This window comes from Danio rerio, chromosome 4 (assembly GCF_049306965.1).
Source record: "Danio rerio strain Tuebingen ecotype United States chromosome 4, GRCz12tu, whole genome shotgun sequence".
In the NCBI taxonomy this organism is placed as follows: Eukaryota; Metazoa; Chordata; class Actinopteri; order Cypriniformes; family Danionidae; genus Danio; species Danio rerio.
Genome location: NC_133179.1, coordinates 32,652,856 through 32,680,338, shown reverse-complemented (window position 1 = coordinate 32,680,338; position 27,483 = coordinate 32,652,856). Strand labels below are relative to the sequence as shown.

Below are 27,483 nucleotides of genomic sequence, written 5' to 3'. Positions count from 1 at the left end.
TACGGAGAACAGATGCTCTTGACACACTACAGAAGCTCTGGAGGTCATTAATAATTTAATAATACTAAAACGGTTAAGGCTTTTTAGAATGAATGAGCAAAACAACATTTAAGATGTGTTATAGCCTGCTGATTCGTCCATTCACACATTTTTATCATCATATGATCTCTTATAAAAAAACCTTTTATTCAAAGCACATAATGTAATTTGTTCAGTAAGCGTTTTTATCCTAGTTTAGGTGCCTTTTTTCTATCGAATAAAAGTTTATCCTACTCATTGATGCACATGTTTTTATACGCATTTTCAAATGTTTTGTACTTCATCCCGTTTCCATCAACCATTTTTATGCGCATCTCCAAAATGAGCATTAAAATAGGTGGGTGGAAACATAGGCTAAAGCAAGAAATACCGCTTCGTCTTTATAAAAGGAGAAGAGACCAACAGAAACTCCCAACCAGGTTAGGTTCACAGAGTAAGTTACCACAGTAACTTACTCCGAGTTAAAGTTACCTCTCTTTCAGAAACAGGGTTGACTTACCCTGCTTTCTCGAGTTTGATAAACCTGCCATTTTAAAATGGAAATCCCAGAGTTTCTCTCATTTCAGGGTTAAAATATTCTGGTTTTCACTTAACCTCCATTCTGAAACATGCACCAGTAATATCCTGAAGATAAATACCAAAAAATTACATAACTGGAAAAACTACAGTAGTCACGATCGTCTGATCTCATATGAAGCAAGAGATGGCAATGACATAGTATGACGTGTGCAGGTGCTGTAGTGCTGTCCCAATTCTTTAGGGTAAATTTTGAAGCCCTTCCCTTTAACCCTCGTTGTACAGACCAAGAGGAAGGGGTAGGGGTACAAAAATAGAATTGGGATTGGGACTTAATCAGAAACCATGGTGCTTGGCTGGAAAAAAAGTGGCCATCTCCAGTTTGGAGGAGAGCCATGACCCCAAATGGAGTTCAAGTATCTGCGTTTCTTTTTCCATGAGGAATGGAATGTGAGAATTAAAGATGGATCTGTGCAGCGGCAGCAGTAATGCAGTTGATGTAATTGTCTATTGTGATGAAGGAGCTGAGACGAATGGCAATGTTCTCAATTTACCACTCAATCTAAGTACCTACTCTCACCTATGGTCACGACTAAAAGCTCAAGATCTCGCATACAACCTGACACATTTTGCAAAGATTTATTACCCGCTTGTTTGAGTCGCACCATAAAAGAGAGATGAGCCAATAAAATAACCTACATACAAATTATTTATTATAAATGTAACTCATAGAACAATCAATCAAAGCAACCAACAAATATCTAGGGATAATAAACAAGATAAAGAACTTAGGATATAATAATAACAACACATTGACTACATGACACAAGTAATGCAAAACAAAAGCATAAGGTTAAAGAGTCATTGAGATGGCAGGTCTGAGACATGAGGACTCGTGAGTAGCCACAGCGTTCTGGGGTAGCTAGCACAACAACTTTTATATACCCATTGATGGGTAATGCAGGCATCCAATCAGGATTCACCACAGTGTATTAATATTGTAAAACTTAATACCTGTCGCTTTGCCTAAATCATAAAACATGCATTAAGTTTTTATTCTACTCAAAAAAAGTAAATGTAGTAAACTAGAAATAATCCTGAAGCTAGAAGTAAAGAAACTTTATTAAAAGATGCAACACAGGACAAATGAATGGGCTTTCTAAACTTGAGGCCCTGGTATACTGCAAACTAACCGTCCTGGAGCTCCACCTTCTTTGATGTGCGGTTTCTTCCCAGTGATATGCTTTTCATTCAGGGAGTCAGACAGAGAACATCATCCAAAACAACACTAGCTACATGAATACACTGAAGAGTAGAGTACAGATGTATCCGCACCTGTACAATCACTTGCACACATTTACAACCCCACCTACTGCAGTATGGGAGTGTTGGAAAACAGTATACCGTCCCTCAGCCTTTTCAAACACTATTCAGGCAAGAAACATCCTTTGCACATGAGAAAATGTTTTGCTGCATTCATGTCATGTGTGCAACTTTTTGTCCATGTGTGTCTTGAGCTGCACTGAATGAGAAAACTCTGTAGACATTGATCAGATCTGTACAGTTTCTCTCCAATGTAAATCCTCTTCTGTTTTCGAATGTGTGAACTGATCCAGTACGGTTACTCCAGTAAGTAAGTTATGGTAACTCCAGTAAGGTTTGCTGATCGGTTGAAACTCTTCCCACACTAAGTGCAAGTTAATTATTTTATTTCCAATGAAGAGACACGCACATGAGGCAACACGCATGCACCTTACAGCTGCACCTAGTTAAGATCACAGGGAGCTTCTGTGAATGCGAGAAATGTGAACGGCTGAAGTTTAAGATAGACACAATTAAAAGTACACGTTTGCAAACATACCCAAAGGTACAAACAATAATTCCGATTAGAGAGATAATGTGGAGGGTGTTTCTTTAGTGATATCGCTTTAAATCACATGCTGAAAATGGCGGACGTGAAGCAACAAACTGAGGATATGGTGATGCGCCTGTCAATCTATATTGGTGGGTGGGGAGACCACACTCCTACGTCAAGTTGCGGTCGCACTGAAAACTGCTCCAATTGGTCCATTGTTTTTATGTTGTTAAATTGGAAAAAAAAGGACTGGGTTTGTTTATATCACCCCAATATGACGGTCTATACACTAAACCTACACATACATCTATCCAAACAGCTTGAAAAGTAGATTTTTCACCATAGGTGCCCTTTAAGCTCTGAAGAGTTGCTAAAACTCATCCCACACCTGCGATCACACTAGAGTTGCGATGTGCGAAATTCTGTTGTACGGCGCTGCAAAAAGGGGCGAGATTAAACAAGATGATAAGACATTAAAAAAGTGAGCGATTGGTCCATATTTTACATTTCTGTCCAGAGAGGTCATGTTTAGATCTTTGATTGGTCTCACACAGTCAAGTGATGCGATCTCGCAGGTCTGCAAAACTTGATGCACAAACTTGCATTTCCGGTCTGATGCATTCGCATATGTATGAATGGAAGTCTATGGGGAGAAAAGTCCAGTGTGACCGCGGCTTAAGTGCAAGTGAATGGTTTCTCTCCAGTGTGGCTCAATATGTGTAAATTAAGGGATGATGATCGGCTGAAACTCTTTCCACACTGAGTGCATGTGAATGGTTTCTCTCCAGTGTGGACCCTCATGTGTAGATTAAGGTATGATGAGCTGTTAAAACTCTTCTCACACTGAGTGCATGCGAATGGCTTCTCTCCTGTGTGGATCATCATGTGTTGATTAAGAGATGATGATTGGCTGAAACTCTTCCCACATTGAATGCATGTGAATGGTTTCTCTCCAGTGTGGATCCTCTTGTGTTGATTAAGGTGTGACAAGTGGCTGAAACTATTCCCACATTGAGTGCATGTGAATGGTTTCTCTCCAGTGTGGATCCTCATGTGTTTATTACAGTTTGATGATTGGCTAAAACTCTTCCCACACTGACTGCATGTGAATGGTTTCTCTCCAGTGTGGATCCTCATGTGTAGATTAAAGTGTGATGATTGGCTGAAACTCTTCCCACACTGAGTGCATGTGAATGGTTTCTCTCCAGTGTGGATCATCATGTGTTTATTAAGGAACAGTAACCGGCTGAAACTCTTTCCACACTGAGTGCATGTGAATGGTTTCCCTCCAGTGTGGATCCTTATGTGTTGATTAAAGTGTGATGATTGGCTGAAACTTTTACCACACTGAGGGCAAGTAAATGGTTTCTCTCCCGTGTGGATCATCATGTGTTTATTGAGGGATGATGATTGGATGAAACTCTTTCCACACTGAGTGCATGTGAATGGTTTCTCTCCAGTGTGGATCCTCATGTGTTTATTAAGGTGTGATGAGCAGTTAAACCTCTTCCCACACTGAGTGCATGTGAATGGTTTCTCTCCAGTGTGGCTCATCATGTGTAGGTTAAGGGATGATGATCGGCTATAACTCTTCCCACATTGAGGGCATGTGAATGGTTTCTTTCCAGTGTGGCTCATCATGTGTAGATTAAGGGATGTTGATCGGCTGAAACTCTTTCCACACTGAGGGCATGTAAATGGTTTCTCTCCAGTGTGGATCCTCTTGTGTTGATTAAGGTGTGATGATTGGCTGAAACTCTTCCCACACTGAGTGCATGTGTATGGTTTCTCTCCAGTGTGGTTCATCATGTGAATCTTAAGTTTGCTTTTGCTTGCCAAAATCTTTCCACACTGAGTGCAGGTGAAACGATTCTTGTCTTTCCTTTTCAAAATACCATCAGTCTCTAAATTAGTTTTTTCCTCAATTTTGACATGATGTTCTTCCTCTTTACTCCCCTCATACTCTTCAATTAGGTCTGAAATAAATAAAACATTAGTTTTCATTAAATTTTAAAAACTCACCAAAAGCTGAAAAATGAAAAGACACTGGAAACATTGACTACACACACTGTAATTTTGATGCACATTAAATGTAAATAAAACATCACATTTTGTTCTGTCCATTAAAAAGTGCACATTTCAGCATATTCAAGTTATTTTTGTTTATCTAGTGCTTTTACAATGTAAATTGTGTCAAAGCCGCTTAATATGGAAGTTATAGTAAATTGAAACTGTGTCCGTCCAGTTTTAGAGTTTCTTACATAATTGATCATAAAAGTCATTTTGGTCATATTGATAAGACACAGACTTGAAAGCTGTAAATGGCCTCTTTTTATTTGTATATATTCATAATTACAACAGAATGTTTTTTTCTAAAATTTGTAAAGCAGACAGGGAATACTTGTTCATTTTGTGCCTGGCTGGTAAACGTATCAGAAAAAAAACAAAGTTCTGGGGTAACAGCTGACCAAACAGCTGAATAGTTACCTCGCAGACGTAAGACATACCTGTACAGCATCTGCATAGAGGCTGGAATGTGCACCTTTCCTTTTGTGTGCTGTTGGGTCATTTTCATCCATTCTGGTATGATTTAGAGACTTAATTTGGCCAAAACTTTCTTGGTGTTTCAGCAAACAGACTGGTATTTGGGGACATCTTATTTTGACATATTCTGGGAAAATGCTTTGAAATAAAAAATAAAAAAAACTCAATACACTCTGGGCAAATTTACTTCCTTTTCGTTATATTCATGGCTGATTTTCTTCATTGGCCTCTATTATAACAACTTTTTTTTATTGCAAATCCATGACAGCATATAATCATGCATTTATGATTGTTGGTTTTTTCTGTGAGACGACAGTCAACATTGTTTAATTGGACTCCACCCATGGGATGGCAAAAAGGAACTGGGTGAAAGTATAAAGGAAGAGAAGAGTTAAAGAGGGCAGCATTATGTGGCGTGCGAAAGAAAGAGTGCTGTCCTGAAATCATCATGCAATTTTTTCACCCAGTCTCTCAAGTCCTGTCACCTTCTGCTTATGACTTTTTCTCAATGCGTTTGCCGTAGATTTGGTGTTGAGCCACAGTAAGATAGGATGTTACTCGGCTGTGTTGGAAATGCTTCTAATGTAGAAATTAGAGGAGTGAACCTACACTGGTCTTATGGTTCGGTTACGATTATCATGCCATCGATTCGGTTCAATTAAATATCTCTGTGCATCACATTGCATACACAGTTTTATATTGGGGGGTGGCTGTCTGTATGAACACACAACTGTAACAAGCTGTCTTTATAAACACACACACACACAGGACCAAGCAAGCGACACACAGCATTATGCTCTCTCTCATTCACACACATACACACACACAAACACACACTTGCTCGGGAGCTCCCGCGCTTCATTCGGGGCAGCAGTCTTAGGTGAGAACTCCAGACTTTCTAGGTAGGTGTCCTGGAGGCATCCAAAACAGATGCCCGAGCCACCTCAGCTGACTTCTCTTGATGTGGAGGAGCAGCTGCTCTACTCCAAGCTCCTCCCGGGTGACAAATACCCAGGTATATATCCATACACACACACACACACACACACACACACACACACGCATATAAAAGGAATAATAATTTTTAATCGTGATTAACATATTGATCAAAATAATCGTGATTATCATTTTCTTTTTCTGTTATCGTGCAGGCTAAAAGGGTAGTCAATTTAAACAATACACAAGGATTAATTGAGCCTTTTTGAGAACAAATGTTCTCTGCTTTAATAATCTGCACGAACTGAACAATTATTAACCAAAATCAATCATTTGGATTAAATTACCCTTAAAATCCTGCTAATTTTTTCCCGCAATTTATTGTTATAATAAAATAAATTAAGCAGCCTACCCTGTATAAAATAACAGTAGCAGAACTAACTTTATAGCTACAGCACGGCAGAGTCAGCACTGGTAAAAAATTATTATTATTATTATTAATAATAATTATTAAATTATTATTCCTGTTGTCAGACTTCACCTTCACATAATTACACCTGGATGAATCAATCAAAACTCACAGCTAATCAGAACAGTCTGTGCGTGTAGCATGTCGCCAGATCATATGAAACTGTCTGTCAAAATCTGAGGTAAATCTTAAATGAAGCAAGACAAGACAACCGACTTCCTGTTATGGCTCCTTGCTGAAGAGACGCACGAGTAATATATTTTTTAAAAACCCTAAATTTATCTCTGTGTTATTTAACACTCGATCTCAACTTACTCTAGACAGAACACTGCTTAAGATGTCACCTAAACCAGCAAAGCAAAAGGCGAAAAAAATTAAACTACAGAGATTACATCTGACTCCGAAAGCATGGAAGAAGCGTGAAGTAATGGCAGTAATGAAACTGTCCTCTCAGCAGTAAAGGATATCAATACCAGGTGGCAAAATGTTTCGGAAGACTAATACAGTTACAGGAACGCATCTTGCAAACTGAAGATTCTGTCTCCGCTCTTCAATCAATGACAACCGCTCTCGAAAAAGAAAATTACCGCACTAACTTGGAAAATCGCAGTCGACACTCCAACTTAGGATTCTTGGTCTACCAGAAAAACAGGAAGGCAATGATGTATGTACATTCTGGTTACCTAAAGGCTGATTTATACTTCTGCGTCAAACGCCGGCGTATGCCACGGCGTTGACGCAAAGCCCTTCGCCGTGGCCGTCGGCATCACTGACGTGCACCTCTTAAAAAATGTCACGTCGCAACAATGCGTAGCGCAAGGTCTGTGATTGGTCGGCTTGGTAGCGCTGATGAGTCTGGGCGGGACCAGCAGCGCTAGCCCAATGGAGCGATTGTTTACAAGTTGGAGTCCCGTGAAGGAGCTCCGGATGGAAAGTTTTGTTTTGTGTTTACCTCATAGTTAAAGTTGTTGCACGTCCGCCAGTTCCTGCTTCATAATGAGCGAGTTTGAGCCACTTGTACATTTAGGAAGTGTTCAGGAAAAGCAAAACAGCAGCGAAGAAACTCGACACAGAGGAACATTTACACCTCACTGCCAACTAGCGTTTCGGAAGTGTTAATGCAGACCAACAGAGACCGCGCAGAAGTATAAATGCACAGCTACGCGCGTTGCATGCGCCGTGGGTTACGCTGGTCACTTGACGCAGAAGTATAAACCAGGCACTGGACATGGAACCACTTGGGAAACCACTGGCCATAGAAAGAGCCCACAGGATCGGTTATATGTGGAAAACTGTAGCAGATACGAAAACAACTCAGAGTAATGATTGCAAAGTTTCTGGATTACAGAGACAAAGAACACGTGATGCGTCCGGCTAGAGCAAAGAAAGAGCCTCAGCCTCATTTCTATTAGCCTTATGACAGAAAAATATTCTAGAGTATTTAACTTTTCAGAGATTGCTTTTGTGTTTAATTATGACTTTGGACAGAGTTCTACTAGCTTCTACCCAGAAGGATTACAACTTCTATAAGCCTTATATAGTAGTCAATAAACATTTGTATTGTGGCCTTAAGAAATTAATGGCAGGAAAATTAAATGCATAAATGGTTACATAACATAAAAAGCATGTTAAAGAGAAGTAATTTTTTTTCATTACAATAAAAGGGAGGGTGGCATGTGTAATTTAATGAACTAACAAATTTTCTTATTATTTATTTTTTCTTTTCTTAGAAAGATGCAGATGTGTAATCTGTGATTAAAACCTTCGCCTCTGTAAAGTGCGTTGCCCCTTTTTTCTCACTTTGACTTTTTTTTGGTTACTCATGAATTCGGCGATCTACTGAAAATGCCTTCAGGTATGTGCCGTGCGTGGGCATTAACCCGCGGTTATCTACAGGAGGTTGATTTAACTAACTCTTATCAGCTGTTTTGGAACCAACATACAGTAAGCAGGTTTTGGGTTAATCAACCGAGAGTTCAGGGTTTAGCAGATGGTAAGTCCAGCTTTCTGGAATACCCCCTGGTCTCTAATCTGAGCTGCCGAAACCTGCAATTCTTGAGGCTGGTGACTAAGATGAACTTATCCCCCGCAGCAGAGGTAACTCTTAGTCTTTCTTTCCTGGGGCGGTCTGCATGTGAGCCAGTTTCTTTATAGTGCTTGATAGTTTTTGGGACTGCACTTGGGGACACTTTCAAAGATTTCCCAATTTTTCAGACTGACTAACTTTCATTTCTTAAAGTAATGATGGCCACTCGTTTTTTTTTTTTTCTTTTTTACTTAGCTGCTTTTTCCTTGCCATAATACACATTTTAAAAGTCTGTTCAGTAGGACTATCAGCTGTGTATCCACCTGACTTCTGCACAACACAACTGATGGTTCCAACCACATTCATAAGGCAAGAAATCCCACTTATTAAACCGGATGGGGCACACCTGTGAAGTGAAAACCATTTCCGGTGACTACCTTTTAAAGCTCATCAATAGAATGCCTAGGCATGAATAGAAAGAATGTGCAAAGCAGCAATTAAAGCAAAAGGTGGCTACTTTGAAGAACCTAGAACATGACACGTTTTCAGTTTTACACTTTTTTTTTGTTACATATATATATATATATATATATATATATATATATATATATATATATATATATATATATATATATATATATATATAAATCCACTTGTGTTAATTCATAGTTTTGATGCCTTCAGTGTGAATCTACAATTTCCATAGTCTTGAAAATAAAAAACTCTTTTAATGAGAAGGTGTGTCCAAACTTTTGGTCTGTACTGTACCTTGCAGAATATTTAATTTTTGGGGTCAGTAGAAAACCAAGCTTTTTTTGTGCTTGTGGCTTTAAATGCAAATGATCAAATGCAATCGCTCTAGATTACTTATGTTGTGTTCCCTTATTTATATCTTCCACAGGATTTGAACATTTGTAACTTTCTTGAAAGACCTGATTAAGACAGATCCTGCATGTTCATAGCAAGTACGCACGATTCACACTAATATTTGTGAGTTTGCATTATTGTATAATAATTAAGCAAATGTCTCCCAGTACTGGGTTGCAGCTGGAAGGACATCCGCTCTTTAAAACATTTCCGTGACCCCTGATGAAAAAAGGGACTAAGCCGAGGGAAAATAAATGAATGAACTTGTGCAAATGCTTAATGCCACGTTTGCTGTAAACTGGAGTGATGAGGAGATGGCGAGATTAAATACTTTGCTACTCATTTTCATTCATTTGTACTTTTGTCTTTGTTTTCTTGCCTTTGTGCATGTCCTGAGGCTTAGCTGAAGACCTACATGACGACATTTTATATACCTGACAAAATGTAGAAATGCCATCTAAAAAGGTGACCTGCTGTTTGCCCAATCAGGGACAGTGAAAACATAAATATACAAATAATAATGTTAACACTGGGTTTGTGAATGTGAACCATCTGTTAATGAACACCAGGTGTAGCATAAGCAGTGTGGAACATGATAATGGATATCCTAGGATTCTGTTTATCAAGGATTAGAATGACCCAGGGTTAACAGTTTCAAGTGTGAAAAGGCCTAAAAACACTCAGCATTAGCTCTCAGGATAAACAGAGTACAATGACAAACAGCGACAATTGTCAATCATGTCATGGTGACTTGATTTCATACGTTACTGTTTTAGCACTTCCAATTCAATTAACTATTGGAGAAATGACCAAGAGTAATAAATGGCAGAAAATGATAACACTACTTGCTCTACAAACAAGTGTATCCATGACTATTCATACAAAGAAAAATAATCAAAATTTTAAATTTGACTTTGCCACATTAAGCAGCACTAGAAACGGGCCAGTATAAGTTTCTGACAGTATGATAACCTTGAATAAAAATATCACTATTTCATGGTATTGTGATTACTGCTCTAAAATGTATTCTTTTTAAACATATGGGTTAAAACTAAAATCTTTTTTCCTTTGATCACAATACATTTTCTTTTGAGAAGCTTTGAAAGTATTTTGGAGCAGTAAACATGTTCAGCTAAATCATTCAAAAGAATCATTGACTTCTGCTGTCTTCATTAGTTTCCGAAACCCAAATTTCTTTACAATTTAAAATGGCATTTTTGGATATCTTTTCTGCTGGAGATACTGTTGTCCTATAAAAACTTCAAATGTAAAAACAAAACTTTTCATATACAAGATTTTAAAACCTTGACTTTTCCAAACTGTGGTATACCCTGCAAAATGGTTATTATCCTATGCGTAAGCTGCTTAACAATTATCCAAAAATTAATAAAAGAAAAAAAAAAGTCTCGAGCAAAATGATTCCAATGGCAACGCCTGCTGGTACGTGAAGACTATGGTCAATATTAAGAGAATTTCTGACAAACTTTACACCTAAATGTTAGCATCAACATGCTATAATCCATTACTAAAGCAGCAAAAGTCATTTTTAGACTAGTTTGTTGGCCAGTTGTAGTCAGTGCAATGCTAAACCTTATTGTTCCACTATAATTTGTTTTTGTCTCACGTCGTCCAACAACAACATCATATAGTTTAGAATACTGTACAATGTTTTGTAATATTTAATTACTTTAGTGTCCATTTTATTTAGCATGTTTAAAATTGGGGGTATCCACGTTTTCTGACATACTTTAAACCAGGGTTTCTGCAGGCTTCAACAAGTTAAATTTAAGACATTTTAAGACCATTATGACTGAAATTTTAGACTCATAAAGGGCAAAAGGCAAAGGAATTTTTCAAATGCCCCAGATGGAAAAGATTTTTGTTGTACCTATAAAAATATTATGATTTAATACATTTAATAATACAATAATAAATGAATAATAAAAAAATAATTTTTTGGATAATTCTTTACAAAAGATCTTAATTATTGTGTAAAAACAAGCAAGCTTTACTTGTATCCACACACTTTTCCAAACATAAACTTTCTTTGAAAAAAAATAATAAAAATGAGCAAATGTAAGCAAATGAGCAAAACATGAACAAAGGAAAATGAAGACTTGTTTAAACAAGATTTAAGACCTACAACACATTATTTCAGTAAATTTAAGATTTTTTAAGGCCTAAAATTAAAGATTTTAGAATTTAAGACATTTTAAGACCCTGCGGAAACCCTATTCAAACACAATAACCCTGGAAATTAGTTATTATAATAATGATGTAATTCTAACTCAGATAATATCTGTGAGAACTAGCAACAACTACTAGAAACAAGTTTAAAACCATAAAGTTGATGAAAAAATGGGAATTGTGATCAACGTGACATATGCAAATAGAAAGTACTAAGCCAACACTATCACTGTAATAGCAGATATCTTCTATCAGAATACTTTAGGTCAAATATCGCCAGCTCAGTTAAACTTTATTAATTTATTGTTTTTATTTATTTAATATAGCGCCAGTGCTCAAGGATGCTTTACAAACAGTAGGAGAACTAGAAAAGCAATAACCTTAAGAAGGTAGATAAAAAAGGGGACTAAAAATACATAAAATAATGACAAAATACATGAGAACAAGTACGAAAGAAACTCATTCTAGTCTTTCAATGAGTGCTTATGTGCTTTTAGAAGAACTAGGCAGCAGATTCAGGGCTGCAAAATGGATCTAATTTTGTATTCTTCTTAATAAAATATCCGAATGAGGATCAAATGACTGAGTTGGTCTTTGAGAATGAAAACCAACCTGTTTGTTCCTGCAGATCTTCCTGTTTGACTGTGAATGTTTCTTCAATCTTCACATCTTCACTCTCCTCTTTAATAAAAGCCATCTTTATAACAGTGTGGAGATCAGTCGCTTCAGCAGTTTTTCTCTGGACACTTTATCCTGTATAAAATAAACGACGCAATAAAAATATCCTGTTTAAAATGAATAAAACAATGAACAGAAACAAAATAACTTCTCTTCAACACTTGTAATTAACAAACAGAAATTAGGTAAAAGAGTAAGTCAGAGCAAGAAACAAAATGCCACAAATGACCTGAACAAAACTAGTACTCCTTTCTTATATATAGTGATGTATACTTAGAATGGAATGACATTATGCTATTTAATTAATTAAACTTTCATTAAAACACTTACAGACTTTTCTGTTGCTTTAATCAAACAACAGCCATTATTACTGTGAGTAAATTAGTACTACGTTATATAAAGAGCAGGTACATAATTTAGTATAGAGTGAAAAACCTGAAATTTTAATCAATCGCTTTATATTCATGTAAAAGCTTTAAAACGAACCTCTTAACAGTCGATCACAGCGTAGGAGCGGCGCAGCCTTATGACGTCATACGTCACGCCAAAATAAAAGTCTTTTTGTTTAGCTTTTTATTACCACTTACTAATGCAGTCATGACTCATCGATACATTTCTCCCTCGTTTTCCACTTTCTCACATACACAGACACGCATATATTAAATCCTGAAAAAGGGGTAAAATAGGTGCCCTTTAAGTAAAAAGTATGCATTACTATTATGTCACTAGCTGGGTCATTATCACTATAAAGTGTCTTTGATGTCCCACAAGATTGAATCAGTCCTATATGAACATAATGCGAAATAATGAAACTCTGATGCTTTGATATAGTTGGTTAAACCTTCACACACATGCAGGTAGTGTTTTAAGATATGTTTTTGTAAATTTTTGCATCATTCTTTTATTGAATGTATGTGATTTTGCCATGTCCCACACACTGCTCAGACAACTTCAGTGAGTCTAAAAAGTAAGTAAACTAAGATCAAATTAAAAATATTTTTTAAATATTCTTACTGTCTTTAACAAGTTGTTTGACAAAAAATCATTTAAAACTTTTATTTTGTTTTCATAATATTATTAATAATTTTGCATTCCCCTTTAAGAAACCCTCTGATGTACTCATTGGCATCCTCATGTCCATTTTGCTTTTCTTCAGAGGAGGTTAAAACATCTGATGTGCACACAGTAACTATCTACAATTTAAATGATTGATTGATTGATGTTGTCAAGCTTAACATGTTCACCCTCTAATGGTGAAATATTAATTATTTTTTTTTTTTAAATCAGAGATTAAAAAATAGCTTTTAATCTGTGTACAAAGAGCTTAAATTGGGAAACACCAGTGATGTGACGTTGTGCGCCAAGGCTTCGAAGCATGTTTTAAAAAAAACGACACATCTCGCAATGAAGCAGTGTACCGGAGCTTGATTCTTTTTGCTATCATAACGTGATCAGTGACGTCTGAAGCTTCATTTTCGCCTATACTCTCATGGCTGCTTTGAATTTTGATTCAAAGGTTTAAACACCCTCATGGGTTAGTAAAGTGTATAGCGAGAGATTAGGCGTTGATTACATTTCTACTGTTTCAAAGCACTGCACTGGTCCCACAAACCAGTAAATAAATTAAAACACAACATTTATAGTAAAAAAAAAAGTTTTGAACCATACTAGTGTATTATTGTATTTTTTTACAACTATCTTTAAAGAAAGCCCCTGCATATCGTGTTTAACGGAGGCCAGCTGGCGAGAGCAGCCCAAAAGCATCGCTTACAAAGCCTCCTCCTAGAGCATTTGCCTCCCATGCAGGAATTGCTAGTTCCATCCCCGCTTGGAACGAGTGGGTGGATGAGAGACTAGTCGGAATACGATAAATGTAAATAGCTTTGAATACCCTGGATTTTACTACAATCATCGGTGGTGTAATGTAACACATCATATGTGTAAAAACTACAATTTGAGTATATTTGTATATTTTGATATTTGTTTAAATAACTGTTGTTGTATTACTACATGAATGAGTTGGTCAGATGTGAACGTTTGACATTATTGCAACATAGTGCTTTCCCACACTTTAACCAGAAGAGGTCCTCATCAAGCTCTGATTTAGAAAGCTTCGAGTAACAAACCTTTTTCTGATAAAATTGGGCCGAGCGCTTCACTGGGTCAGAAAGCTTAATTTCACCATCACTAGGAAACACTTTACCTGCCGCAGGAACACCCTGTTGAATAAATGCTCTCTTTAGCCAAAAATGTCCTCTCTGTCATTGTCCACCCTGTCACAAATCCCTCCTTGACAGGGTGGGCAAATGCATTGTTATTAACACTTTATTTATTTATTCATGTAATTATTTATTTATTTATTTAATATTTTATTGCTAATTAGTGAATGTTTTTATGTTATAATACTTACACACACACATACTGCACCAGTAGATGTGATACATGACAAGACAAACCTTTTGCCAATATCTGTCTCAGTATTTTTAAAGGATATCCTTTTAAAGTCCATATAATGAAGCTCATTGACTGTTTAAAATAAAACTACAGCCCTAAGTATTTGTACATTTATGTGAAGATCTGTAATCTATGTATTTACCTTATTCTAAAAAAAATATTATTAAGGTGTTTTACTTGAGTTGTCTCTAACATTCCCTTCAGTCCTCTAATACAATGAACAATATAAAGATTTACAATCATTAGCAAATTTTATTTGAAGGACAATAATTGTTTATTTTCCCATTATTTCATATTGATAAAACCTAATTGATAACAGAAGAGGCGGCATGGTGGCTCAGTGGTTTGTAGTATTAGTGAAAACAGAAGTTGAATTCTTGAAAACGTTTACAATCCTTTTACATGAACCCTTTAATATTTTTTGTTGTACTTGTTTTTTAATTGTTTTTTTTTTTCTCTCTCCATATTTAGTTCACTAAATAAAGCGTTTGTCAATCTTGTCATCCCAATGTCCACTCTGTCATCTTTTTTTCCAATCATGTTCAAATTTTATGAAAAGGAACAAATTAGTAATAACCTCAGCAAAACATCTTGTGTGATTTTTTAATTAACCAATAAGGGCCAGTTAATATTGTTTGAAAGTTTGATAAAATATTTGCTAAAATATTGTGCAACGATTTCATATTTTATTGGGAAATCAATGTTTTGTCCATTATTTCATTATTAAATAGATTTTTTTCATAATCTGTAAAGTTGGGTTCGTAAAGGGACACATGACCTTTCTGAAAATACACATTTTATAATCACACTTCAATAAAGATATACTTATACTACTTTGAATTTGTCCATGACAGGGTTGACACAATTCGAGGTTTCTTTGCTGTTTTTCTGTTTGTAGATTATTTGTAAAAAGTGCAGGAGCTTGACCAACATTCGTTTCTTACAGCCTAGGTCTAATTAATACAACTATGTTGTTAAATTAAAAATCTCACACTTTTTTTTTAATAGTGATAATGACCATAAAAACGTTTTTCAAAGTTGCCTTAAAATGTTTAGAATAAAGGTTTTGATCAACTTCAAATACTAAAAATGAGTCTGTGTGTGTGTGTGTGTAAGAGAGAGAGAATATATAGGCTGATAACTAGGGCCACATGGAATCTGCGCGCGCAGAATTCTGCTGATTTTCCGCTGATTTTCCACAGAATTCTGCAGATTTCTGCGGATTTTTAGCCCATTATTAATTCTGTTTATTTACTTGAGTAAATGTGTAAATCTGAATTTATTCAGTTTTTATTCAGTAATTTATTCCTTTTTATTTAATATATTAAGGTTTTAGTTATGATACTCCGCTGGATACTCCCAAAATAATTCCGCAGAAATCCGCAGATTTTTACCAAAATTCTCTGCAGAAATAGCAAAAAATGTCTGCAGATTCCGTCTGGCCCTGCTGATAACACCACAAAGATCTGGATCAGTCTTCACCTCCCAGCAAGCCATTATGTCACCGACTACAAATCCCACTGCTCGAGGAGATGATGTGGAAACCTGGCTAAGGGACATCACAGATGGCCTAATCCACAAGGCAACTGAACTTCTATTACTTTTAGTAATATTCATGATTCTGAAGAGACTCTTCATACCAGACTCAAGCCAGAATCACAACCATCCAGAGCTAACCAAATTTACCTGTCTCCTGGAGAAGCCCCTGTCTGCAGCCTACAGATCTGGGCGGGAATGAATCTGGGGCGGAGCTGCACATTCAGTCATACCCACCTGTAATTCCATTGGTTAGTGGAACCGTAAAAGCTTCAATGCCCACTACGTGATGTCAGTTAACATAAAATGCATTTACAACTTCTTAAATATTGTTTTTATTGTTAGTAAACACAAAAATACACAAAAGTGGACATTCTTGCTGTGTGTTTTATATATTAACTATGTTAACAGTTATGTGTCAGGGTTGGTGAGGGGAAATGGGGAAAAAGGAGCGAGGACTCAAGTGCAGGAAAATGGGAAATTTATTAAATGATAAACATAAAAAAATGCAAAATAAACTACCCCGAGGGGGAAAACATTAACAAAACAAATACATACACAAACAAACTGGACTGGGCAGGCTGGCAAGGATCAGGACTGGAAACACGACAGGACAAGACTTCAATCAACAACATGTGATGACAAACTGGCACAGGACAGCAAACATAAGGGGTTTATAAACTTTAGGAAATTAACACAAACAGATGAACATAATTAACTAATAATGGGTTAACAAGGAGGGTGGGACTAAACATATCTCATTTATAACATAAAGTCCTGATGGATCTTCGTGGAGCAGGTATGGCAACACAAGAACTGCAACAAAGACCATAAGTCCAACAAATTAGCATAGAAAATATATTAGTATTGTAATTAATTAGTATAGAAAATTAGTATTTGGTAGACTTTAAAAAAATACACGTTACATTTTCGGTTTATGATGTTTTTCTGCAGGGCACTACTGAAGAAACCCACATAAAAATCTACATTTATACAATTATATTATACACACAGTGATTAGACAATGAAACTGAAACACTGGCCAAATTAAAGTTGGAGGTTTGATGGCTTTGAAAGTATTTGTCATGATAAAGAGCCACAGTAATCAGACTAATATTGGCAAACCACCAAGAAGAAGAACCACATCCAACAGGAGCAGCAGTGAACGCAAAAGGGAGCAGTCTGAAAGGGATGTCTAAGTGCGAACCTAGATCTAAAAAACAAAACCACAGCTGCCTGACTCACTGCAGAATGAAATGTGCACCTCAACTCTCCTGTCACAATAAAACTGTTGGTCTGGAGCACCACAGGGTTAATATATGGCCAGCTGCTATAGCCAAGCCTTTTGTCACTCGTGCCAATGTCAAACGCTGGTTTCAGTGATGACAGCAGTGAAAATTTTGGGCTGTGGACAACGTGAAACCTTGTTCTCTGATGAGTCCACCTTCACTGTCTTTCCCACAGTCAGGGTGAGTTATGGTGTGGAGAAGCCCCAAAGTAGCGCCCAGAATGTTGATGCCCATAATGAAGCATCAGTGATGGTTTGGGCTGCAATATCATGGCATTCGTATTTGTGGTAGATGGGTGCTGGGTAACTGCCAAGGACTATCGTCGACTCATTCTGGAGGACCATGTGCACCCAATGGGTCAAACATTGTATCCTGAAGGTGGTGCCATGTATTAGGATAATTATACCCCAATGCACACAGCAAGATTGTGACAGAGTGGTTTGATGAACATGAAAGTGAAGTTCATCGCCAATGGCCTGCCCAGTCACTAGAGCTAAATATTATTAAGCCACTTTTGGGGTGATGTGCTTCACAATGTTGTGGACATTTCAATATTTTATATGCAAAACTGCTATTACTCTGCTAATTAAATTATTAATGATTTGGTTACTACATACTAAGATTAAAATAATAATAGTGATAATAGTGCTTACCTTTATGTGCCTCTTCTACATGTGATTTTAGTGCATTGTTGTACATGGTCAGTATTTCATTTGCCACACCTCTTCTTTGTACCTCAGTGAGTATTTTCTCTGCCCTGGTCCCAAATCCAGTCAGTATTCTCCTGTCTACATCTATGGTAGATTTTGATTTCATTTCTTTAAAAAAATGATCAGGTAAAGATGTAATTTAAACTTATTTTGCCATGGATGTTTCTAAAAATCTTTAAATGCTTAAAATACACTGTTAAGCATATTATTAAGCTTCTTACAATTGCCGGCAAGCGCAAGGCAGGGTACTGATTTAGAACTTCTTGAGTGGTCCTCTCTTTTATGAAGACCTCTCTCTCCGTCTCAGTTCTCTTCATTTTATCCTCGAGCATGAAAATGTTCGGGGGTTTTTTCACACTCTGCCTTCGTCTTGATGATGTGCTGGTTAATACTAAATTCATCCGTTGTAGTCATCTAAGCAAAAGAAAAAACTGTTGTAATTGCAGTCATAAGTAAGAGAGGGAAAAGCACTATACATAGATATAACGCACAACTCAAAATTTTAAGTGTTATAAAGTGCTAAGAAGAACATTTTAAATGCAAGTGTATTAAACTTACATCTACAATTGTAGTAACATTTTCAGCCAGGCTTTGTTTTTTTTCCTTTTCTGAAATATTGTCCTGGCTCATTGATGAAATTCCTGTCAACAAGAGGCTTTCGTTCTTTTTTTAATTTATTATTTATCATTCCATGCCAAGAATCCTGCAAGCAAAACGTTCGAGGTTACTAAAGTAACCCTTCGTTCCCCGAGGAGGGGAACGGAAGCACTATAAGTGGATTTGATTTGTAAAATCCACGCATTGGGAGGTTCGGTTCAGAAGCTACTCGTCTGAAAGAGTATTGAACGGGCCAATTAAGAATGAATTGGCAGCGCAAGCCTGCGCAGGTGAGAGGCATAAGCAATCAACTGAGTATATAAGCTCACCTGGCGCCAGCAGACGCTATCCTTTTTAAGCTGAAGAGACTTTCAACAGCTAAGGGACAGTCATTATGGCGACGGAGTATAGTGCTTCCGTTCCCCTCCTCGGGGAACGAAGGGTTACTTTAGTAACCTCGAACGTTCCCCTTCGGGGGGAACTTCAGCACTATAAGTGGATTTGATTTGTAAAATCCACGCATTGGGAGCCCATTGAAAGCGCCATAATGACTGCACCTTACCAACACCCCCGATGAGGAGATAGTCAAGCAAGCGTGACGCACCCGCATCATGGGGGGCGCGGTCCTCCAACGTGTCCCTGGCCCTAATTTATCCTACTTCAACAGAAGTTTTACGGATTTAGATATATTTTTTGGGAAGTCGTGAGCATCTAGATAATTCTAGGAAAATACGACAGTACGTTGGGAAGCGTGCAATCCCGATAGGGAGGACGCTGCGGAGGCCATCCGTTACCCAAGGGGGGATAGATGGCAGAATTTACATATGGACTAGCCCTAAAAAGGGGGAGTACGCATAGCAAAAGAGTGGTTAGCGGGGAGGGAAGACACGGGTCCGCCCAGGGGGGGGACTTAACCGTGGCGGAATAAGCATATGGGATCGCCTAGTGGGGACCACGCATAGCAGGCACCTTTACCCAAAACGCGGGCTGACCAGCGGGCAGACCTACAACGTAGTGGGCCAGCAAGTGACTCCTCCGCTGAGTCAGTGCTGGGGGCCACGGAGGAATCTGCAGGGCTCACCTGACGGGGAACTTTACTGACAGATAAAAAGGCGCACGTATCTCCGTGTTAGGGAAAATGGCGCAGCAAGCGTGTTTCAACACCCTACCGAATTGTTTCCTCAATCACCAAGGGTTACCTAATACCCTTGAGGAAACCGGCTCCACTCGCAGATTGTAAAACCTTGCAAATGTGTTGGGTGTCACCCAGCCCGCAGCTCTACAGAAGTCTGTTAGAGGGGCGCCGCGTGCGCGCGCTCGAGAGGATGCGAAACTCCGAGTGGAGTGCGCACGCGCTCTCGGGGGACGCGGCTTATCTCGGCTCTGATAGTGAAAGAAAGGCATCCACAATCTAGTGGGAACTTATTTCGGTACGGCACTTCCCTGCTGCCGACCGTTATAACAGACGAAGAGCTGCTCAGATGATCTAAACTCTGAGTGCGGTCCGGATAATACGCAAAACGCGAACTGGACAATAAAGAAGGGCTGGGTCTGCCTCCTCCGAGGGCAGCGCTTGCAGGCTCACTACCTCGTATTAAAACGGAGTGGTAGGAACCTTGGGCACATATCGCGGGCGGGGTCTCAGGACGTGAGAGAAGCCAGCCCAATTACAGGCACGAGTCACTGACCGAAAAATGCCTCCGGGTCCCCGACCCTCTAATCGATATCAACGCGACCAGCAGAGCTGTCTTCAGGGACAGAAAGATACTGAGTCGAGGATCGAAGGGATCTGCGCGGCTTGTGTAGCGAGGGCGAGATCCTAAGAGGGCATGAGAGGGGGCGGGATGGATTAATTCGCTTAACGCCCCTGAGGAACCGGATGATGAGGTTATGCGTTCCCACGGTGCTGCCAGCCACCGCGTTATGAGAGCGGAGATGGCAGCCACGTAACCTTGAGTGTGGAGGGCGACAGCCTGCTCTCCAGCTTCTCTCGGCGTAAAGAAAGCACAACGCTGATCTGGCAAATTACGGGGGTCTTCTCAGCGAGAGACACACCATTCAGTGAATAGACTCCACGTCAGGGCATAGGCGCGCTCGGGGAGGGGGCTCTAGCCCGAGTGACGGTATTAGCCACCGCAATCGGAGGTTACCTAAGTCTTCCTCGCGTCTAAAATCTCTTCAAAGATCGGCGAGGGTGCCAGGTGGTGCCCTGTCCCTGAGAGAGTAGGTGCTCTCTCGAAGGGACTGCCAGGGGAGGGCTATCGCGAGGGAGAGCTCTGACATCCAGGTCCGGTTGAGCCAGAGGGGCGCAACCAGCAACCTGTTCCTCGTCCTCTTCCTGACCTTGCACAGTAACTGCGCGAGCAGGCTCACTGGGGGAAACGCGTATTTGCGCGTGCCCCGAGGCCAGCTGTAAGCCAGTGCATCCGTGCCGAGAGCACTCGGTCAGGGAAAGAACAACTAGCAATGAGCGATCTCGGGGGAAGCAACAGATCGATCTGGGCTTCCCCGAATCGCGCCCATATCAGCTGAACAGACTCGGGGTGGAGTCTCCATTCTCCAGGACGCAAGGCTGCCGTGAGAGCGCATCGGCTGCACGGTTGAGCTTGCCTTAATATGAATGGTGTGCAGCGATTTCAGCCGCGGATGACTCCAGAGGAGCAGACGGCGGGCGAGCTGAGACATGCGGCGAGAGCGCATACCCCCTATACGGCTGATATACGCCACCGCCGCCGTACTGTCCGTCCTGACCAGCACGTGTTGCCGCTCCAGCACCGGAAAAAAGCGGTGGAGAGCGAGGAACACTGCCAACAGCTCCAGGCGATATGCCAATGCAACTGGGTACCTTTCCACAGGTCCGCAGCCGCATGCCCGCAACGCACAGCCCCCCAGCCCGTGTTGGAAGTGTCTGCTGAAACGACAACAAGACTGGACGCCTGTTCTAGAGACACCCAGGCCTGTAGGAACGAGGGGTCGCTCCAAGGGCTGAGGGCGCGGCCACACAGCGCAGTAACAGAGACTCGGTGTGCGCGCGCGTGCCATGCGCGTCTGGGGACTCGATCGTGAAGCCAGTGCTGAAGTGGTCTCATATAGAATAATCCGAGCGGCATGAAGCGGCTGCGGATGCCATATGCCCCAGGAGCCTCTGAAATAGTTTCAGTGGGACCACTATTTTACTGTCGAGCTCTCTCAGACAGTACAGCATCAGCTGAGCGCGCTCTCCGGAGAGGCGCGCTGCCATGGTGACCGAGTCCAGCTCCAGCCCGAGAGAAGAGATCCTCTGCACGGGGGCGAGTTTGCTCTTTTCTCGGTTGACCTGAAACCCCCACAGGTGGAAGTGCCAGAGCACTTTGTCTCTGTGCATAATCAACTGCTCCGAGAGAGGGCAAAAATCAGCCAGTCGTAAAGAAATTGAGTATGCAGATGCCCGCGAGCCGAAGGGGCGCTGAGGCACCCTCCGCGGGCTTGGTGAGGACCCGCGGAGACAGAGAGAGCCCGAAGGGGAGGGCTTTGTATTGCCAAGCTCGACCTTCAAACGCAAACCGCAGAAACTGTCGGTGGCGAGGAAGAGTGGAGACATGGAAATACGCGTCCATCAGGTCTAATGCTGCAGACCAACCCAGAGGACGAACGCACCGGAGGATGCGCTTCTGCGTGAGCATTCTGAACGGCAGCTTGTGCAGGCAGCGGTTCAAAACGCGCAGATCTAGGATTGGCCGTGACCCACCGCTCTTTTTGGGCACGATGAAGCGTGGGCTGTAAAACCCACTCTCCATCTCGGCTGGAGGGAGCGGCTCGATTGCATCCTTCGCCAGGAGGACAGCAATCTCCTCTCGCAAGACAGGGGCGGACAGGGGGCTGACCCTGGTGAATACACACCCGTGACTTGGGGGGCCGTTTCGCGAACTGAATCGCATAGCCGAGTCTGATTGTGCGTATGAGCCACCGCGAAGAGCTGGCCCGCGCTAACCAGGCAGGCAGAGCTCTCGCTAATGGACTCATCGCTACAATCGCTGACGTACCAGCAGTGGGGCAGCGCGGAGTGGGTGTGCTGATCCGGGAAGCTCGCGGGTCCCACGGAAAAGCTGGAGGTGAGATATTTGCTCTCACTCCAAACCCGAGCTCCGGAGGGGAGGCTCGAGGGGTGGGAGAAAGGAGACCGTCCTCCCAGCGCTCGTGAGCCACTGGCGAAACGCACCGAATCTGCAAGCTAGAAAGCATAGCGTCCCAGACTGGCAGATTTCGGGCTGTCACATCTGGGGAAGTGAAAAGTGCCCTTTCATAATGTTTTCATGGCAGTAAAAAGTGCCGTTGGAAATGGGGCCCCGCCCTCCAGCGGGGAAAGAGCAAGTTCCCTCTTCTCCAGATGGCCTGTCCCAGGGGCGCTTCGCGGTCCGTTGCCGGACTTAGCGGCGTTCTGGGCAGGGGGGCTGCCTGCTTCCGAGGTGCCCGACGCGCTCGCTTCGCCTGAGGCGTGTGCGGGGGCGGAGCAGCTCTCGTAGGCGGGCGCCTTCGGCGAGGAGCAGGTATGAATGGCACGGCGGGCGGAGCGGGCTACGGACCGCCGATAAGACATCACCCACCAACTGCTCTCTCACCGCCTTGAATTCCTGGGTGAATTCACAGACAGTGTCGCCGAACCTGGCTGGGGATATGGGGAAGTCAAGAAAGCGGACTTTGTCGACTTTGCGCATATCAGCCAGGGGTGGCGCTCCTGGACCACTAATGTGGACATCGTCCTCCCCAACGCACACGCAGCGGACTCAGTAGTCCGAAGAGCTAAGTCGGCGGCGGTGCGAAGCTCGTAAGCCTGGGTTGGACCCACCCTCGTGCAGCTCGGCCAGCGCCTGCGCTTGGTAGCGCTGGTAGGTGGCTATCGCATGCAAGGCGGAAGCAGCCTGGCCCGCAGCTATGTAAGCTCTAGCTCCGAGGGAGGTAGATAACTTACAGGCTTTGGATGGGAGACGAGGCGGACCCCGCCAAGAAGAGGCGCCGCGCGGATTTACCGCCATCGCGCACTCAACCTGAGGAATCGCCACATACCCCCTGGCTGTTTCACCGTCAAGAGTGGTTAGGGTGGAGGAACACGCAGCACGAGCAGAAAAAAAGTGCTTTACAAGACCGCGTGAGCCTACTGTGCACCTCCGGGAAGAAGGGAACGCCCCTCTAGTCGGTCCGGCCGCGGAGCTGGGGGATAAACCATCTCCAACCCACGGCCGAAGCAGCCCGGGAAAGCACGGCTAACATGTCCGTTTCAGGATCCGTAGTGACAGCGCTCACCAGCCCGAAGGGGGCGAGCGGGTCTGGATCATCATCGGACAATGAAAGCCCACCCTCCGATGCCGCGGTGGACATCTGGTCTCCGGTGTCATCGGGCGTAAGGGCTACCATCTGTTAGACGGATCGCTTCCCCCGCCCGAAGCTTGGATGGAGCGCTTAGAGGAGCGGGAGGTCCGCGGGCCCGTGGGCGACGGATTATCTCTCGCTGAAACCCTCAGATCTGCCCGAGTGCCCGCTGCAGAGCAGGGGACAACTGGGGTGGTTCACCCTTTTGCAAAGGCTAACCGCGATCTTGCGCAACAGTCATGGCATCGCAATGACGACATGAACTGCCCGCGAGCAGCGCATTAACATGCTGGACCCCCAGACATGTAACGCAGTGCCCGCGCCCATCATCCGAGGACAGGAAACCACCGCATCCAGAAACGCACAGTCGGAGCGCCGTCCTGATAAGGACGTGCTGCACGACTGTGTTGCTCTTTCTGTGAAGTTTGCAACTTTATACGCACCGCTCTGGAGGACCGGACCCAAAGAACGCCAGGCAAGGGAGAAACCCAGCTCGACCGTCTGCCACTGCGTGTACACACTCTGGACCGGGAGAATGCTCTCGTTCGCTCAGAATCGCTGGTCACAGCAGGAGGAACCCTCATCGACTCGATCAGAAAGTCTCTGAAGCGAAAAGGATAGCGTCTGCTGGCGCCAGGTGAGCTTATATACTCAGTTGATTGCTTATGCCTCTCACCTGCGCAGGCTTGCGCTGCCAATTCATTCTTAATTGGCCCGTTCAATACTCTTTCAGACGAGTAGCTTCTGAACCGAACCTCCCAATGCGTGGATTTTACAAATCAAATCCACTTATAGTGCTGAAGTTCCCCCCGAAGGGGAACAAAACATCTAATAGCAGTAGCAGTATTAAAAGGAAAGATTGGAAACCCTTTACTTGAAGGGGTGTTTGTTCATAATTCATAAAAACCTTTATAATCATGACATGATATGTAGGCTGCATGGTGGCGCAGTGGGTAGCACGTTCACAGCAAGAAGGTCACTGGGGAACACCCATACGCTCTGAAATGAATGAAAGCATGAAAGTCAAATATTGTTTTTGTATATTTACTTTAAGAGGCCTTTGAATTACAGAAATTAACTACAGATGTAATTACATGCAAATTATTAAACAAAAGTACAATGTATGTACATTTATGTACATAGTAAGTGAATTGTACCATATTAATAAGAACTGTAGTTAAGAACAGAGGTGGGACCAAGTCATTGTTTGGCAAGTCACAAGTAAGTCTCAATTCATTGCCCTCAAGTCCCGAGTCAAGTCCCGAGTCAAGACAGGCAAGTCCCGAGTCAAGTCCCGAGTCAAAGGCAACAAGTCTCAAGTCAAGTCCAAAGTCCTGCAGTTTGATTTTCGAGTCTTTTCGAGTCTTTTTAACAGAAAAATAAAATATATACAGATTAGGTATGGTTGTAAGATCTGTATTAATTAAACAAACCTTTTTTTATTAAAGAACATTGCTCAGATATATAAAAATACAAATGCAATTTTCTGAAAAAGTACTGAACAGTGCTGCGTCTCGTCTCCACACCATAATGCACAAGAACGAGTTCCACCAAAAAAAGACTCCATTTTGCCTCATCACCCAGAAATTGCAGGTCTACTGCTGTCTAATTCATTAAGTTTAGTTGTGCCCGTATGTTCTGTCTTCGGTGATCAACTTGTGATTAACCAAAATTACATAACCTCAATGTGGTAGCAGTAGACCAACTCCTGTATATGCCGCAAAGTTAAATTGAGTGAAATTGGAATTTTGTCAATTGAATCTCGTGTGTGCTAAAAAGATATTGCTGCAAATCTGTCTTGCAGCAATGTAAAATGGTAGCACATATTGTTAATGAAGTAGGCTACTTCATACAAACAATAATGTTGTTTTCTTCACATAGCGTTGAAGAGCTTTGCTCTCTACCTTGTGTGATGCTCGTGCACGGATTTCCTCTGTTTGTGGACAAAACTGATTGCGAGTTCTCAAATTTTCTCTCGCTCTCAAATATGCACTGCTCACACACAAATTTTCTTGAGCGCTCTCAGAGTTTATATGCAAACTCACAATTTGTGTCGTATTCCCTCTTCCTTTCATGCTTTTTGATATGATTCATATTGCTGCACTGTTTAATAACAATAACCAAAATACTAAAATAGACTTACATATTAAATGTTTAATCTAATAAACCATAACATTTTTGGTTGTTTTATATGATGAGATATTTTCAGTTTCAAACACTTAAAGACAGAGAATAGACCAGTGGTGCCCCCCTGAAAATTTGCTTAAGGGGGGCCAGAAGAGGCCAGCTACGTCAGTGGCACCAATCAATCCACAATAATTTAGTGGCTGCTATTTATTTATTGAAATATTGCATTGTATTGCATTTATGTAAGTAGATTTAAATAAATAATGTCAACAGCAAAATCATATCGGGTTGGCCACAGGGGTGGCTAGAGTTTACACAGGGGTAACACCCCTTGTAAAGGGGTTTACACCACTATAAGGCACCCCTGGAATAGATGTTGGATGTAAAGAATACATTTTATTTTAAAAGCATTTAAACAAAAACTAATGCAAGCAGAAATGTAACTGTGATAAAAATAAGGAAACACTTGAAAAGGTATTATAGTCTACTGTAATCTCACTATCAATCTCATTTTATCATGGCAGCTAAAATAAAGTAAACTAGTGTCTGCTGGCTTCCACTTTGCTGATGAGATTGTGGAGGACATTTTCCATGTCATCCTCTTCATTTTGAGGAAAGCTGTGCCACGGGGCCCCTGAACACGTATATTGGCATGTACTGTGTTTTGAACAGTAGCCTCCTACGGTAAAGAACTTCAATTGATCAGTTGTGGTAATACTATAGTTGCTATGGTAACACAAGTGTAATATAAACAAATTACACAGTGCTGTATTATTTTACAATATAGGGTATTTTATACTACAAATCACTACACTTTACTGTAGTAAAACTACACTTTGTATTATTTTATCTGTTCACTATTGGTAATACTACTGTATTATGAAGCATTCATTAACAAGTCGTAAATAATACTAGCCTAAAACATAAGTATAATACAAGTATACAACAAGTATAATACTCAAAAACACTAGAATTTATTAAAGAATTTACCTTAACCTTTTAGTTTTTTGTGTATTGTTAATAAATAGTAAAGCAAGAAAGAAACCATATCAACATTCTTGGAATAACCCTTCGCTAAGCCTCGCCCTCCTTAGTTACTGTTGCTACTACGCCTGTCAAGCTTTCATGCCTGGCACATCTATTACAGTGTGTATGCGCTGGTGTCAGACATTCCCAAGGATTTAATTAGTCATTTTTGGCAAACAGGTGAGATATCTGAGAAAGCCAGACAAAAGAGGACTGCAGTATACATTACAGGGGTATATTCACAACATAATAGCAACTGATTAGAAAATAATTTTATCAAA

General features: G+C 41.1%; 1 protein-coding gene and 1 non-coding gene across 5 annotated transcripts; both read right to left on the bottom strand.

Annotated features, from left to right (window-relative positions):
- Positions 1 to 1,249: 1,249 nt before the first annotated feature.
- Positions 1,250 to 12,663, bottom strand: LOC110439352 (uncharacterized). Of its 3 annotated transcripts, none has more exons than XM_073947590.1 (3): positions 12,604 to 12,663; positions 11,876 to 12,192; positions 1,250 to 4,427 (listed from the first exon to the last, which is right to left on the bottom strand). In XM_073947590.1, the coding sequence occupies exon 3, from the start codon at positions 4,412 to 4,414 to the stop codon at positions 3,086 to 3,088; it is 1,329 nt and encodes a 442-aa protein (XP_073803691.1). In that variant the 5' UTR covers positions 4,415 to 4,427; positions 11,876 to 12,192; positions 12,604 to 12,663; the 3' UTR covers positions 1,250 to 3,085. The 3 variants fall into 3 exon arrangements, with proteins under 3 accessions (XP_073803691.1, XP_073803690.1, XP_073803692.1); XM_073947589.1 differs by having other exon boundaries at positions 1,250 to 4,386; positions 12,052 to 12,192; XM_073947591.1 differs by lacking the exons at positions 11,876 to 12,192; positions 12,604 to 12,663 and adding an exon at positions 4,918 to 5,092 and having other exon boundaries at positions 1,250 to 4,386.
- Positions 12,664 to 16,571: 3,908 nt separating this feature from the next.
- Positions 16,572 to 27,166, bottom strand: LOC110438634 (uncharacterized). Of its 2 annotated transcripts, XR_012402331.1 has the most exons (6): positions 24,957 to 26,892; positions 18,665 to 18,809; positions 18,328 to 18,520; positions 18,050 to 18,190; positions 17,034 to 17,068; positions 16,572 to 16,923 (listed from the first exon to the last, which is right to left on the bottom strand). It is a non-coding gene; the product is annotated as an uncharacterized protein (transcript). The 2 variants fall into 2 exon arrangements; XR_012402330.1 differs by lacking the exon at positions 17,034 to 17,068 and having other exon boundaries at positions 18,050 to 18,214; positions 24,957 to 27,166.
- Positions 27,167 to 27,483: the final 317 nt, after the last annotated feature.

What these genes read in the sequence shown, in the direction of transcription:
- LOC110439352 (XM_073947589.1), bottom strand. Translation starts at nt 12,136, where the DNA reads ATGGCTTTTATTAAAGAGGAGAGTGAAGATGTGAAGATTGAAGAAACA. An exon ending in AGATCTGCAGGAACAAACAG is followed by an intron (nt 4,387 to 12,051) that starts GTTGGTTTTCAT and finishes TATTTATTTCAG; the next exon opens with ACCTAATTGAAGAGTATGAG.